The sequence below is a fragment of the Bos grunniens genome, chromosome 13 (genome assembly GCF_055505025.1).
Source record: "Bos grunniens cultivar Pamir isolate PY7600 chromosome 13, Bosgru_T2T1.0, whole genome shotgun sequence".
In the NCBI taxonomy this organism is placed as follows: Eukaryota; Metazoa; Chordata; class Mammalia; order Artiodactyla; family Bovidae; genus Bos; species Bos grunniens.
Window position 1 is genome coordinate 61,363,410 of NC_141177.1, and position 16,786 is coordinate 61,380,195.

At 37.3% G+C, this 16,786-nt stretch overlaps 1 protein-coding gene across 10 annotated transcripts in view; it reads left to right on the top strand.

The window, feature by feature from the left end:
* NEBL (nebulette) overlaps positions 1-16,786 on the top strand; it is a 378,828-nt gene that overhangs the window by 304,099 nt on the left and 57,943 nt on the right. For 8 of the 10 annotated variants that reach the window (XM_086334538.1, XM_086334536.1, XM_086334539.1 and 5 more), the window contains 5 exons: positions 883-987; positions 2,732-2,839; positions 5,433-5,543; positions 8,215-8,325; positions 11,135-11,245. The exons of the other annotated variants lie outside the window; for them this stretch is intronic. In XM_086334538.1, the coding sequence (XP_086190664.1) occupies positions 883-987; positions 2,732-2,839; positions 5,433-5,543; positions 8,215-8,325; positions 11,135-11,245 (546 nt within the window). The remainder of the gene's footprint in view (positions 1-882; positions 988-2,731; positions 2,840-5,432; positions 5,544-8,214; positions 8,326-11,134; positions 11,246-16,786) is intronic. 10 annotated transcript variants of the gene reach the window in all.

A 16,786-nucleotide genomic window follows, 5' to 3' on the forward strand; every position in this document is an offset into this window, starting at 1 on the left:
TGCCATTTTCATTGAAATCCTCACTGTCTAAAGTGACCAACTCTAGCTTAAGTCTCTGTATATCTGAGTCTTTGAGAGTTACCATGTACCTCTAAAAGTCTTCCAAATAAGGCAAAATTACTAAGTGTCCAATCTCCAGGGGTAAAAATCATAAAGCAATGTTTGTCTTTTTGCTGCCTGCTGTGTTTAGAGTCCTACACTTGCCAAATTTGGTATTCTTATCCATTCTGTTCTCTTCCAAATTCACCTTTTTGTCTGTATGTCTAAAAAGTGTCTTAATCCTTAAAAATTTTCTTCACCTTAAGAATTCAACCAACCATACCCAAATTCCTTGGTTTCTCTTTCGGCCACCTCCTATCTTGTCCTTTTAGGAAAGTTAGTTGAATGATTTCTCTCCCTCTCATTTTCCTTATGATCCATTACATACAACTTTTTTTCCCTTTCCTGACTCCAGCTTTCCTTTCATCTGTTCTTCTTTTCTTGTAGATGCAGTTATTAATAAATACATTTCTGTTCTAGGATAAGGGCAAGACAAACTGCCTTTCTTTTGCCCACTTTGCCTGTTCACACACGTTATGGGTTTTTCCACTGTCACTTCCCAGTGCTGCAGATATTATTTATGCTGTGTTTAGAGCCAGTAGTCCTCTGCTTCTCTTGAGTGTTTTAGATGCTGTTCGCATGGACCACCTAGAGCTGGTCTATCTCCCACTGTCGCTTTAGCTCAGGGTCGGCAATCTACACGGCCAGTGGACAGCAGATGGGAACTTAGTGGCAGCTTTGCAGCTCTTGTTCGCTTGCATTTTCAGTGTGCCCTCCTAAGTAGTAGTTGCTTTTAACAGACCCTTCTAGTCTTACTTTATTTTATTTATTTATTTTTTTTAGCGAGAATATAGAAAGGTTTTTGAGGAAAACAAAGGCCTGTATCATTTTGATGTGGACGCTGCGGAACACCTGCACCATAAAGGCAATGCCATGCTCCAGAGTCAGGTACGAGGCCGCCCCTGCCTGGACTCAGCAGCATCACTGCCGGCACCTCCGCCGAGAACGCGTAGCCGCTGGGAAGCACGTGCATCGTGAGAAAAGTCTCAGACTCTGTTCTCTCTGTGTTTATTAGGTTAGGGAAGCCTGAACCATGTTTCAACAGGCAGGCATTTCATAATATTATACTTACTATACACAATCAAAAACTTACAAGATATGAGTTAATTAATTAATGGTCACATCTCATAATAATGAAAACTTTCATAGTGTACTGGTCATTTTGAGCTGCAAAAGTATAATTTTCCAGGCATACAGTTTATTATAATTTTTCAGCTCAGTTGTAAGTGTATTAAAAATGGGAAATTATCTTACCAGTCTATTCTGCCTTCATGTTTCTTTCAACTATGAAATTCTATATACTCTCTGAAAGAAACTTTTAAAAATATCTTTTTCCTTGAATACATTAAAGTTGATAACTTTTAAAATTCTGAATTTCAGTAATTGAAAAAATATTATTTCCAGCATCTATTAAGATAAAATTTAAATCACTCTTTTAAATATACCCCATGGAACATAAATTCCATAATGATTTGATACCTACCTTCATTTATTTAAAAAATATACAAACCAGCTCTCCTTTAAGGTTGGAAGTATACATTTTTTTCTCTTTTCATTTTTATTTTGTTTCCCCACAAAATTTTACCCTAACAGTGTTCACTTTCATAGTTTACTTTCACTGATCATTCTATTATACTTCTCTAAAACAAAAATATTCCTAAAAATAGAAATTAAAAAATTCGTTATATGTCCTGCTACCACAAAGTTCTGTTTTGAAAAGATTCTTTTGGATTTAAATACCATTAAAATTATTTTTATTATAATGCATCTTAAGAACCAATTTCATTAGTAATTTTTATATATAAGGATTTTAGTGAAAATACCTATCTTAATAAAATGAATTATGATCAAAACTATGAATTTAATTTAAAAAGGTGTATTGCTAAAAAAGCCAACCACTCTTGCAGCTTGCAGAATATAATTCTAGTTTTTGTTTTTAGGAGATAGAAAATATTCATCATTTTATAAACCAAAATAGATAAGGGTTGGTTATAATGAATAAATAATTCATGATATGATATGATTAAATAATGCTTAGCAAAACTGAAGGAAGTCACATAAAAGCTCTGTGTGTGTGTTTCACTCAATGTCTATGGGAAAATTCAGCAGTCCTAAAGAACACTGTCCTTCTTTTGTCAGAAAGACAGTCACAGTTCTGGTTTTCTTCTTGTTCATGATTTACTGATAGGCTTCAAAGTTATTTCAGTGATCTCTTTGTCTCTTTTTTCCTGTCTCAGCCTCTCTGTGTCTTCTCTCTCTCTCTCTATATATATATGTACCTATGTATATATGTACCTTTACATGTGTGTATATTAATGGCATGTGTGTATACATGTATAACTCCATGTGTGATATATATCTATCTATCCCAGCTGTTTACATATACATGTCCTAGAACTACATTATTTAATCGTAAACCATTCATATCCCTTAAAAACTTTAATATGTTACTGGTTTCCTTTCTTTGTATATCATTAACCACAGGGAACCTAGTGATCAACCTAAATGGCCAGAATATTGTGATTTTTAGAAAACAGGGTGGTCGATTTTGCATATATAGTTATTTTACTTTGCTCTGTTTGTATAAGGGCTTGTGAGCTTTATGTGCCATTTATACTTTTTTTCAATGAAGGTGAAATACAAAGAAGAGTATGAGAAAAATAAGGGGAAATCGATGCTTGAATTTGTTGAGACACCGTCATATCAAGTTTCAAAGGAGGCTCAGAAGATGCAGAGTGAGGTGAGTCTTTTTGTTTTGCTATCAACTGTTTAGTGCAAATTTGATGTTTTATCATTGAAAGGAACCATTACAGTGGTTCAGAAGGTTTCGTGCATCCGGAAGAAAGTATATTGCACTGGCCAGACCAAGGAATCCACGCTGTAGACCCAGGCATCTAGTCCAGGTCATTGATTTTTTTTCCCTTGCCCTCAGTTTCCCAGTTTTCCAGGTGAGCTCTTGCATTCTGTGATGATAAAATTGACACTTTCAGGCTGTGTCCATGTGAAATTATGATGAGCGGATAAAAACTAAAAGGAAAATGAAGGGCTGGTTCCTTTACTTACCTTTTTTTTTTTTTGTAATGAGACTAGAGCTAACATTTGTTAAGTACTTACTCTGTGCTAGGTGACGGGCTGAATGTTTTATATATGTTGGCTCATTTAATCCTCTCAAGGTAATGATGCTAGGTAAGTATATTCCTAGACTGATAATGCATCCACTGAAATTAATTGTCTTACCTAAAATTACATATTTAATAAGTGCTAATGGGTAAAAGTCATAAATGATTCCCTTTTTCCTGTTAATTTATTTAACTGATTCTCCCCCTACCCCTGGCTAATAATCAGTGATATCAGAAAGTTTCAAGAAGTTTCAAGACATCAAGAGAAGAGATCAATTATAAGTTGTTTATTTTTTTCCGCTTATCCATTTACTTCTCTACTTAAGATAATGCTAGGTCACATCCACATAGTCACCTGACACTGGTTCCTGTCTACCCCAGTGAGATTTCTTCTGTTGTTTTTTTTTTTGAGGGGGCAGTGGGGGTGAGTGTGGGCAGAGGGGAATCAGACACCAGACACAGATGGTTTTGTCTACAGACACATCCAATTTCTGTGGGTACAACCAAGTTTTTACTTCAAAGGGACAGAAGTAGTGGGCAGTTACTATCAGCTGGTTACAACCACAGTTCTAGACTCCAGACATCCTCAATGGGCAAATCTTTTCTAGTTTTTAAAAACAACATCAAAACAGGGCAAAATGATAATTTATTTCTTCTTTTTATTTGGCTGCACTGAGTGGCTTGTGGGCTCTTTGTTCTCTGACCAGGAATTGAACCCCAGCCTTGGCAGTGAAAGCACCGAGCCCTAACCACTGGACCTCCAGGAAATTCCCAAGAAATGATCATTTCTAGAGAGAGCAAAACCCTCCTAGGAATTTAGTAAACATTACATGTGCTTTGTTGAAAGGTTACGATTCATCTTCTCAGACAAAGGGCATGTAGAATACTGTGGTTGTTGAATTTCAGAGTTGTTTAATTTCTTTTTCAGGGGAGAGAGGAGAAAATAATTACTTATATTTTTCACATCTCGTGTTTTCTTGAGCCAATAAAGGGGAATTTGATCAAGAATGGTTCAGTGACTGTTTTACCCGAGTCAGTCACTTCTTTTTAAGTGAATTGACAGAGTAGGTAAACTTGATCAAAATTCAAAAGCCCTACAAAAACTCACATTTAATGGGATGGCTCACTGGAATATCTTTTGTTCTAGTCTGTTTGAGCTGCTCTAACAAGGTACCACAAACTGGGTAGCTTAAGCAATAGAAACTTATTTCTCATAGTTATGGAGGCTGGAGGTCTGAGGTCAGGGTGCCAGCCAGCATGCTGAATTCTGGGGTGCAGACTGCTGCCTTCTTGCATCCTCACATGATGCAGAGCAGGGAGAGGAAGGAAGCAGGCTTGTTAGTGACTCTTTGAAGGACATGAATCCCATTCATAGTCTCTCATGTATGATGGCCTCATCTAATCCTCATCACGTCCTGAAGGCCCCAACTCCTAATGTCATCCCGTGGGTGGGGAGGTAGGGGTTCAACATATGGGTTTTGGAGGGACATATTCAGTCCGTAGCACCTTGTCTGCATTTTGAGAATAGTATATAAAGTATTGTATGTATCCTTCACATCACCTCCTTCTCTTTTATTGCTAGTTGCTGTTAGTGCTCATTCGTGTTTGTCATTGCTAGTGCCAGATTTCAAATTAATTTCCCTCTGTCTTGTTGTCAGTGATCCACAGCCCAGATAAAGGTTTCTGCTTTCAGGAGCCATTTGGCTTCTCCGAAAGTTTAAGACTATATGAAATTGTCAGGTGAATGTACCTGAGAGACACAGGTCTCAAAATCATGTTACTTTTCTGACAACAACACGAAGAAGGAGGTTCTGGTGTCTCAGGCTTACCTGCATCCTCTCCCGGCCCTACAGTGCTCCACTTCCCCGTTCAGCCACAGGAACACCCACGCTGAGGACCCTTGTACCATCTGGGTCTCATGGTTCCTTGATTTTTACCCGGTACTAGTTCACTTTCCTCTCACCAAGAAATCCTGGAATGTAAATGCATGATTAATATATGCTACTGTTGCCTTTCTGTATTAGGAATGATGGCAGCTTGTGATCTGAGATATTATGTTAAGGTTGGAGTTATTTTCCTATTAGTAAGAAGACTCAGAGGTGATACAATTATATAAGAAAAACATCAGTTTTGTTCCAGGAACTCTTGTTCTGTTATCTTTTCAACAGTCACTGGTATTTTCTAAATTTAAAATTATGTGGTCTTATTTTACAGAAAGTTTACAGAGAGGATTTTGAGAAGGATATTAAAGGAAGGTCATCAATGGATTTAGACAAGACTCCAGAGTTTTTACATGTAAAGTACATCACCAGCCTTCTGAAGGAGGTATGATCCTACTATAGTTCTGCAAAAGAAATAGCCCAGAAAATATGCACTGATAATTCTCTACTAATTCTCTAATTCAGTGTTTGAGTTATTCATCCATTACGCTTTCCTTCACTTTGACCTTTACTAATAGAGTTTTATGTTTTCATTAAAAACAGGAAAGTGTTACTATTTCCATTTAATGTTGAAGGATGAAATTACCCAGATTTCCTTGAAAAACTTGAAAAATACTTTGATTTTATGTTTGGCTTGTAGCTTAGAAGCTCTATAAGTAGCTTTATAGCAGTTAGTTTTTTAAAAAAATATTTTCAGTGTGGATGAGGTTAGCTTGATTCTCTCAAATTTAGTTATTATAAACCACATATTAGAACCAGCTTTTCCTGTAACTTCTCGGCAGCATTCTCATGACATTTGATATCAGAAATGAGGTGATGTGTGAAGGTCTGGATAAATGGTACATTTATAAGTGGCTTGTGTTCTAAGTAGGGAAAAAATAATATATTTAGCATATACAGCATAAGAATTCATTTCCCTTTTTCATTTTATACTCAGCAGCATTTCCCCCCAACCCCTAAACTTATGGTACATTTTGGCTCACAATGTTATTAAATTTGTTGAACTTAAGGCCCTCAAATCTAACAATTAAAAATATCATGTTCACAGTTTAAAAGTTTTGTTTTTGTTTCTGCTTTTTTTTTTTTAAATAGTTTCTAAGTAACTTGAAACTGTTTCAGTTCTTTGTCTAAATAGTTTCTCTTTACATTAAGAGAAAGCATCAGAGAACTCCATTTCATCCTGCATTTTGAACTGAAGAAACTATCCCTGAAAGAAGTGTCTTAAACCAGTGGAACAGAGTATAATTACCTGCATAGATGTTAATCATCATGAACTTCTTTAATAACAAAATACCAGCTGGCTTTCGCATTTAACCACTCGTAGAAATTTAATGTGATTCACTGTTGCAATGTATGCTGGGCTGAAGTAGGCATATCATGGAAGAGAATTCTTGCTACCCTATCTCTTCTCACTTCTAGTTCCTATAAAATTTTTTGAAGTTAAAGGCTGACCACGTGACAACTTCCTGCTATTATTGTCTTCTATTTAAATAATATGCACTATTTACATGAGTTTTTAAAAAGAGAGTCTTTTTATTATTTACATACAAATGAAAATGTGAGATCTATTTTGAGAATTGTAAATGACTTTAATATGCTATTACCATTTTCTTTTATTTTTCTCTGTGAATGAATCTTATTTTAGACTCATTGATTTAGAAGGTATGCATCAGTATAAGAAAAAAGTCCAGAGACTGTGATTAAAAATCTTTTAATTAAGTTACTGATACTGATATCTAATTTTAAAAAGAGACTCATGACTTAATGAAATTGTGACTTTGTTTTTTTTTTTCTTAAATTTTATTTTTATTTATTTATACTTTATGTGTAAGCATTTAGCTTCAAATTGTCTTTGCATTCTTTAAGGTTTTTGCATTTCTGTTGTCATATAATGTATCTTTTTATACTTAATTTGATTCCCTCAATTGTCCTCGACACTGGTATAGCAAGTATTTTTATTTTCATTTTGTCCATGTGAAAATCAAGGCTCAGTTACTTAAAGTCCTCTTGAAGGTCACAAGACCAACAAGTGAAAAGAATCCAGATCATTTGACTCCAGAGCTCTTTCCAAAATTACATGCAGGTCATTACAATGTCTTGTAGGTTATTAGTTAAGCAGAGGACCAGCTAATTTAATTAAACTGGACAAAGAGAAACTAACATCAAATGAACTCTAGAATTAACTAGAATGTGATTTCTTATCCTTAAAGGAAGTTTCATCTGACAAGTTAGTCATAAAGGCAACTTAGCTGAATTGGATTAGGATAGACATTGTTTTCATAATTCAATTAGTAAGAAGACAGAAATTCATTAGCACACACACACAAAAAAACTGTATTATATGTACAGATTAAAGACATTTGGATCTACTTAAAATATGTTAAAATGGGTGAAATTCAGACTATATATTATCAATCTGTAGGAAATTATTTGATTTTACAAATCTTTGAATAAAATGGAAACAAAAAATTGGCTACATCAGTCCTTTTGATTTTGTAATTTTTCATTCTTTTCCAATTATGTTCTTTTAATGATTCATATTTTATAGACAGCTTTCAAAGAAATACTTCAAGTAATTAGTAAGAAGCATGCATTCTTAAGACCTTCCTTACCATTTAAATGGAAGAGGGGATGGGGAGGGAGATGGTGGGGAGGGAGGTTCAAAAGAGAGGGGGTATATGTATAGCTATGGCTGATTCATGTTGAGGTTTGACAGAAAACAGCAAAATTCTGTAAAGCAATTATCCTTCAATAAAAAATAAATAAATTAAAAAAAAGGGAAGATATCTTTTAAAAATATGGCTCCAATATGGTACCAAAACATGTGGGAAGACAGGATAAAAGAAAAAAGATTGATAGTATTGGAAACTCCACAACCATGACTAAAAAAGAAAATGAAGTATCTGTAGGAAATAAAGAGCATGAATGCTCAGAAATCTGGTTCATTCCTTTCTAGAAATATTTTCTTTCTGTGGTCTCTGGAAACACATGTAAAACAGTATATAAATTAAAGAGTTTCCCAGTAAATTTCAAACAGTAATATTCTTGTTTCATAGAAAGAATATAAAAAGGATTTGGAAAATGAAATAAAAGGGAAAGGAATGGAGCTTAATTCCGAAGTACTTGATATTCAAAGAGCAAAACGAGCATCTGAAATGACTAGTGAGGTGAGTTCATTTATTTAACGATTGAGAATATATGAATTTTCAGCTGATTTCCTTGTCTGTAAGTCTTTCTCAGAGATTATACAGTTGACCTTTGGACAACATGGACTTAAACTGTGCAGGTAGGTCCACTTATACATACTTTCAATTGTAAATTCTGCAGTCCTCCACGGTCCATGATTGGTTGAATCTGTGAATGCTGAGGAACCTCTCATGTGGAGGGCTGACGACAGTAATAGAGGAATTAAGCCTCTTGTTTGTGTGTTCAGTTCAGTCGCTCAGTCGTGTCCGACTCTTTGCGACCCCATGAATCGCAGCACGCCAGGCCTCCCTGTCCATCACCAACTCCCGGAGTTCACTCAGACTCATGTCCTTCGAGTCAGTGATGCCATCCAGCCATCTCGTCCTCTGTTGTCCCCTTCTCCTCCTGCCCCCAATCCCTCCCAGCATCAGAGTCTTTTCTAATGAGTCAACTCTTCGCATGAAGTGACCAAAGTTAACTGTATAGAAATATTGTGCAGCTTTTATGTGTAAGATGGTAATAAGCAGTTATGTTCTAGTAATCTTTTTGCAGTCAATGCATTTTTTAAAAAGATGATGCTCACCATCTCCTGTCTATGTAGTATGAGAAAAATGAACATTTCCTTATTTTAGAAAAAATTCTATATACTTAACCAAAATAATTGAATAAGATTTAATGTCATCTTTTAAACTAGTGAAAGGCAGATTAGGAAGGTGGTCTGTTAGTAACTACAGTTTAAAAGTTCACATGCTCACTGGCTGTCCCAGTCCTTGGCTAGCTGCTGAGTCCACTTAAACCTCTTTATAAAATGAAAGTGGCTGTTACTCACTGTACATGAATTTTTAAGAATGAAGTGCCTCTGAAGTGCTGTAAGTCCTTTAATCCTTGTGTTATCTCATTACTTTGGTAGCAAATAATGACACTGTCTTTGAGGAGAGTCTCACTGACTTTAACAGTGAAGAAATCTAAGACTTTATCCACATGTCAATAAACCACGGTAATGATAATGATGATCACAATAATGATGTTGATGTGATTGTATTAGTCAGGTTGCAAATGATATAAACCCAAGTTAAACCTGATTAAGAAACTGTTTTGGTTTAAGAACAAAGAAATCTGAGGGTCACATTCAGGTTGGAATTTGAATGCTGTCCCTTTTCCTTCATCTCTCTCTTCTGTTATCTTCAGTCTTGCTTTGCTCTTGACAGGCTGTTTCTATATGATGGCACCTCTTCATGACAGTCATGTCTGACTCTTTGTGACCCTATGGACTATATAGTCTGTGGAATTCTTCAGACCAGAATACTGGAGTGGGTAGCCTTTCCCTTCTCCAGGGGATCTTACCAACCCAGAGATTGAACCCAGGTTCCCTGCCTTGCAGGTGGATTCTTTACCAGCTGAGCCACAAGGGAAGCCCAAGAATACTGGAGTGGGTACCCTATCCTTTCTCCAGTGGATCTTTCTGGCTCAGGAGTTGAACCAGGGTCTCCTGTAGGCAGATTTTTTACCAACCGGGCTATCAGGGAAGCCCCCTGTTCACGACAGGATAACTCATATCTGTGGCCACTAATTCCAGTAGGAAGTGAGCATCTGTTTGCTTACAATACGACTAAGGTCTAAGGATTGAGTCTTACTGAATCACCTTTGTCTTGTGCCCAGACTCAACCCAGTCATTCTCTCTGGAGTCAGAGGAATATCATGTGCTGATGACCTAGTATGGGTCTCACAGTCACCATTGTTCAGTTTACTTTCTAGCAGTTTAATGGTGTTTTTAAGTATAAATTATTCTAAATTGATATGTGTTTTTTAAAGATTTATATTCATCTTTGGCTTGTGTTTTTTACATAAAGGAAATATTAAAAGCATTTTAGTGGAATTAAAAATATATGTAGGAAAAATCACACTCACCCCAGAACAACCCACCCAGAGTTGATGGATTGAGAGAGATTAGAGGCAATTCCTTACGGGAAATTGTGGAACTTTTTGCCAGAAGAGTCAGAAACAACACTGTCCACTGTGATGTCTTTGACTAACATTGTCATCACACTTATCTATAGCAGTAATTTTCTATAAATTTTTTTCTGTTGTGGGTAATATATCTATCTAGTAACATTCAGAGTTCAGTTTTGTAAATTACTTATCAATAATACTTGGGAAAGGTTTTTTAAACTCTCAGTGGCAGAGTTCATCCAAAGAGAGTTGATGGCAAGACAGTGGCAGGAACACCAATAAACCAGGCCTTCGGATGTGGATATAGGAGTAAAAAACTGGAAAAAAGCTATCAGTTACTGAAAACCCACTCTGTTCTGGGCAGTAGGCTACATGCAGTCTCCATGATCCTCACAGTGATCCTGCACAGAGGAACTATAATCCTCATTTTGCAGATGAGTAAACCAGAAATGTGAAGAAACAGTCCCAGTATCACACACGTGGCCACGAGTGCTCTTACCTCAAAGTCAGTCTTCTTTCTAAAACATCAACTCAATTAAACTTGCCTTCCGATCCTTCTGGCCCCAAGACAGTTTCAGTGAAGATTGTCATCTGGCAATTGCCTTTATATAGCAAAAGTCTTGAGAGTGTATGAGCTCTTCTTCAGTGAGGACAGTGAATATAGTTCTAAGCAGTTCAGAAAATTTAGGTCTAGGTTGATCATTCATAGTACAAAGTAAGCTCTGTTTTCTTCTTAAAAAAAAAACAAAAAACATGTTTAGCCATTTTTGGTATCATTGAATTCAAATATGTCTTTGTCCCCTCGGTGTCTGAGTATTGCAAAATATTGCTTTTTTATAGAAAGAATACAAGAAAGACCTGGAATCAGAAATTAAAGGGAAGGGAATGCAAGTTGGCGCTGACACCCTTGGAATTCAGCATGCCAAAAGAGCTTCTGAGATGGCGAGTGAGGTGAGTATTGAGACTGAGTGAGGTGGACCTTGAGGCTCCTGTTTTGGAACTTGACAAATCATAATAACAAACGGAGTAATACATGGACTTTTTCAAAGCTTTCTGTGACTAGTCTAACAGTTTGGAATGGAAACCATTCGCAATCATCATGCTTACTGGAAAAATTTACAGTTTCTGCTTTGCTCATTAACTTCAAGTATGTCAAAGAAAACTTGGAGAAGGGCATTTTAATACAACACACAGATACAGACATGGATACAGTTTTTTACTTTATCCCATAATACAAGTTTCATGTTAATTTTACTCTATGACTAATATTTTCATATCATTTTTTTTGAGGGTGGATCATGTGCTACTTGGCACATTTCATTTCCAGCTATGTGAGCAGAACTTGAAAATCACACACTGAGATTGTAACATGAAAATGATGCTATTTTTGTTTGGTTGATTGTGTGTTCTCAAAATATGCTCTGTTGACCTCAACAGTGTGTCTGAAATTTCTGTAGAATCAGCATTTTGTGTTGAAGTTCATTCATCTAAAACCATTTCTTCTTCATGTAATACATGAACAACAGGATATTGAAGTTTTGTCTTAGATGCTATGATGTGATAGATATAAAATAACAAAGTTGTAGGAGTCAGATCTTATATGTATTTTTCGAATGAAATAGCCCAGAATCAGTTCTACATCTCTTAAACTCCCCCAGAAATTTTGAAAATATAGAAGGGCCACTGGAGCAGAGAGTGTGTGGGAAGAGATGACTTAGAAGAAACACGTGTAAAGCGAAAGTTGGGGTGCAGGCTAAGGGGTACAGCTCCCGTACCTTAAGGCTGGCTGGTGTTGAGGCTCCAGTAGCGCTACTCTGAGAGCTACAATGTGACATTTGCAGTTAGGCAGAGCTGGCTTAGGACTGACTCCCACCCAGGAAATCTGGAGGCTGAGAAGTAGCTGAATACCTACCAGGGGAATTACTGCTGTGCTGAGATCTGCCTCCATCCCCAGGGTTAGATACTGGCCAGGGGAGGGGAATGGTGATAACTTTGTTTCAGATATAGAAACAAGGGATGGCCTAGAATTCTTGACCAAAAGGGATTCCATCTAGAAATGGTGGGAGTGGGGTGGGAGGGTGCATGCTGAACAGAGACTTGAAAACCTTCTGCCCCTAATTCTACCCCTAATTCTGTCATCCTCCTGAGAGATAGCCATTGTTAGGAATTTTCTGTAGCGCCTTTCAGATCTCTTTTTCTGTGTATATAGATAACTATACATTTGTGCACAAGGAACTGAAAAAAACCTTAAATAAATACAATGTAGTTTCTCCTTGCTTTTCTCACTGAATATCATGGACCCTTTTCCATGTTCAGTTCAGTTCAGTTCAGATCAGTTGCTCAGTCGTGTCTGACTCTTTGTGACCCCATGGACTGCAGCACGCTAGGCCTTCCTGTCCATCACCAACTCCCAGAGTTTACTCAAACTTTTGTCCATTTAGTCGGTGATACCATCTAACCATCTAATCCTCTGTCGTCCCCTTCTTCCCCCACCTTCAATCTTTCCCAGCATCAGGGTCTTTTCAAATGAGTCAGTTCTTTGCATCAGGTGGCCAAAGTATTGGAGTTTCAGCTTCAGCATCAGCCCTTGCAAAGAATATTCAGGACTGATTTGCTTTAGGATGGACTGGTTGGATCTCCTTGCAGTCCAAGGGACTCTCAGGAGTCTTCTCCAACACCGCAGTTCAAAAGCATCGATTCTTCGGCGCTCAGCTTTCTTCACAGTCCAGCTCTCACATCATACACGACCACTGGAAGAGCTATAGCCTTGACTAGACGGACCTTTGTTGGCAAAGTGATGTCTCTGCTTTTTAATATGCTATCTAGGTTGGTCATAACTTTTCTTCCAAGGAGCAAGTGTCTTTTAATTTCATGGCTGCAGTCACCATCTGCAGTGATTTTGGAGCCCAGAAAAATAAAGTCTGACACTGTTTCCCCATCTGTTTGCCATGAAGTGATAGGACTGGATGCCATGACCTTAGTTTTATGGATGTCGAGTTTTAAGGAAACTTTTACACTCCTCTTTCACTTTCATCAAAAGGCTCTTTAGTTCTTCTTCACTTTCTGCCATAAGGGTGGTGTCATCTGCATATCTGAGGTTATTGATATTTCTCCCAGCAATCTTGCTTCCAGCTTGTGCTTCTTCCAGCCCAGCGTTTCTCATGATGTATTCTGCATATAAGTTAAATAAGCAGGGTGACAATATACAGCCTTGATGTACTTCTTTCCCAATTTGGAACCAGTCTGTTGTTCCATGTCCAGTTTTTACTGTTGCTTCTTGATCTGCATACAGATTTCTCAGAAGGCAGGTCAGGTGGTCTGAAATTCCCATCTCTTTCAGAATTTTCCACAGTTTGTTGTAATCCACACTGTCAAAGGCTTTGGCATAGTCAATAAAGCAGAAGTAGATGCTTTTCTGGAACTCTCTTGCTTTTTCAGTGATCCAACGGATGTTGGCAATTTGATCTATGGTTCCTCTGCCTTTTCTAAATCCAGCTTGAGCATCTGGAAGTTCATGGTTCACGTATTGCTGAAGCCTGGCTTGGAGAATTTTGAGCATTACTTTACTAGCGTGTGAGATGAGTGCAATTGTGCAGTAGTTTGAGCATTCTTTGGCATTGCCTTTGTTTGGGACTGGAATGAAAACTGACCTTTTCCAGTCCTGTGGCCACTACTGAGTTTTCCAAATTTGCTGGCATATTGAGTGCAGCACTTTCACAGCATCATCTTTTAGGATTTGAAATAGTTCAACTGGAATTCCATCACCTCCCCTAGCTTTTTTCGTAGGGATACTTCCTAAGGCCCCATTGACTTTGCATTCCCAGATGTCTGGCTCTAGGTGAGTGATCACACTGTCGTGATTATCTGGGTTATGAAGATCTTTTTGATATAGTTCTACTGTATATTCTTGCCACCTCTTCTTAATATCTTCTGCTTCTGCTTCTTAATATCTCTTTTCCATGTTACTTCATATAATTCTACCTCATTGTTTTAGAAAAATTATGTTCTGTAACATGGATATAAATATGCAACCATTTGCCTTTAATGTCCTGTAGGGATTCCCTGGTGGCTCAGAGGGTAAAGCATCTGCCTGTGATGTGGAAGACCCAGGTTCGTTCCCTGAGTCAGGAAGATCCCCTGGAGAAGGAAATGGCAACCCACTGCAGTATTCTTGCCTGGAGAATCCCATGGACAGAGGAGCCTGATGGGCTACAGTCCATGGGGTCGCAAAGAGTCAGACACGACTGAGCAACTACACTTACACTTAGGCATTACCACATGTCAATGACACTTAAATGTATTATAACAGGGATTCTGCATAACCTACTGAAAATACTCATTTTTCCCTTAGATCTGCTTCCTTCTTTCACCCCTTTCTTTGCAAGTGGTATCAGTGAAATCCCAGAAGTTACTTTGATTCCTATTGTCAGCAAGTTTTATTGACTCCACAACCATAATGATTTCCTAGATCCATCTACGTCTCCCCACTTTTGTCCAAGCCACAATCTCTATCTCCTGGATCATTGCAGTAGCTTTCTAAACAAGATTCTTCTTCCAACATTGACCTCATTCTCTACCCAGAAGCCAGAACAATCCTTGAAGGGTTAAGTTTTCTGATTTCTCCCACTGAAAACTCTCCAGTGGTTTCCAGTCAAGTGCAATATGGGCACCATACTCCTTGCTCTGGTATGGTGCCATGCTCTCCCTCCTGCTCATTCTCAACCCCTGTACCATTCTTCCCTTGCTCATCATATTCTAGTCTTAAAGGCTCCAGGCTGGCTGCACCTCCACAAGTTTTACAGTCTCTGTATAGCTCTGTTTCTTCCTGAAAGTCCTTCCCCTTGTCTTTGCATGGCTGGCTCTTTCTTGTCCTTCCTTTCTTAGATTTATTAGTATTTCCTTATGGTCGCCTCCTTGGGCTTCTGAGTAACTGACTATCAACTATCAAATCACTACTTATATTTTCTGTTATTTTTGTTATTATGAAGAGAGTGCAATATCCAGTATTTGTTCAAGGTCCTGGATTTGACTATGGGGGCGGGATGAGGAATTTGGAGCTGGAGAAGAGTCTTCAAAATCATCCTCATGGGACTGAACTTGAAGCCAAAAGAAAGCGTACTTTCTCTGGAGAAAATAATGTGGAAAGAACAGAAATTTTGCATTTCACACTTTTACCTAAGAATCTTCTATGACATATTCCTTTTATGACAAGTTGAAGTGTTGCATGTTTCCTTAGAATGTAAATACATTAGTTTATTCAGAGATACACTGATTGAGATGTCTTTATATACCTTGGGATTGTATTTAGTTGACACTTGAACAACACGGGACATTAATTCCCATATAACTTATGGTCTGCTCTCTATATCCATGGTTTCTCCACACCCACAGGTTCAACCAACCACAGACCATGTAGTGCTGTGGTAGTTACTGTTGAAAATATCACCATACAAGTGCAGCCGCACAGTTCAAACCCATGAATCTGTGATCAAGACTCAAACTTTGTTCAAGACTCAAACTCACTAGGAAAATGGTTCATTTTGGTTATTGAGAACCCAAAGGAAAAACAGGCCTTGAAGAGTCAGCTGTACTGTGGCCCAGACCAATTCTGGTGATGCCGTATCTTTGTCATCCACAGTCTCATTTGCATATAATTATAGCTGTGTTGCATTTTGCTCAAATGACAGGTTCTCAAGTCCTTTTCAACTAGACTTCAGGACTTTGCTATAGTTCAGCTTTTGTTTTTTCAAGTAAAGTAAATGTGCTATATTGTTACACAGATGACCTCTCACAGTTCGACTTTCCTGGTGGGCTTGACCATGTGACTTGCATTAAAAAATCTGACTCAGGCTCTTGGAACATAGATGTCATCATGTTTTTCTTTTAAGTTTTTCTAAGTTGTAAGATATTTTATTATGCATCAATATTAGCTGATGTGACTAGAGTCCATGTAGTCTATTTATGTGCTTTTGAATGCTTTGAGATTTGAAAATTCATATTGGAAATATTAAATGGCATATTTATACCATGGAATTTTGGTGATAATCTATGATCAGTACCTCAGTTTGTACATATATTGTCTTTCAAATGAAGTGTTTTGCTTTTGGGCCTTAGCTAAAAACAGAGCTTTTTACAGGCATAGTGATAATTTAATATTATTAGTTTGAAAGTTAAACATTTTTACCTGAATGTTTAACTTTTTTATTATTTCACTTCAGGAAAGTAAAACTGAGACTGTAAGTCAGTGCAAATAGGCAGATTTATGGGTAGCAGACTTATGGGTAGATAGTAAATACCATTTCTCTAGATTGAAATTTTTGTTTACAACTTCTCTAAATTTACAACATCACAAATAAGCAAAACAAAATTTATTTTATAGCATGGAATCACAAATCTTGGGTATGTCAGCATAATAGGAAGTAATTGTTTTTGAAGAAATTTAATAGGATATAGTCAGTAGTTTCCTTTTAATATAATTTTCATTGAAGAATA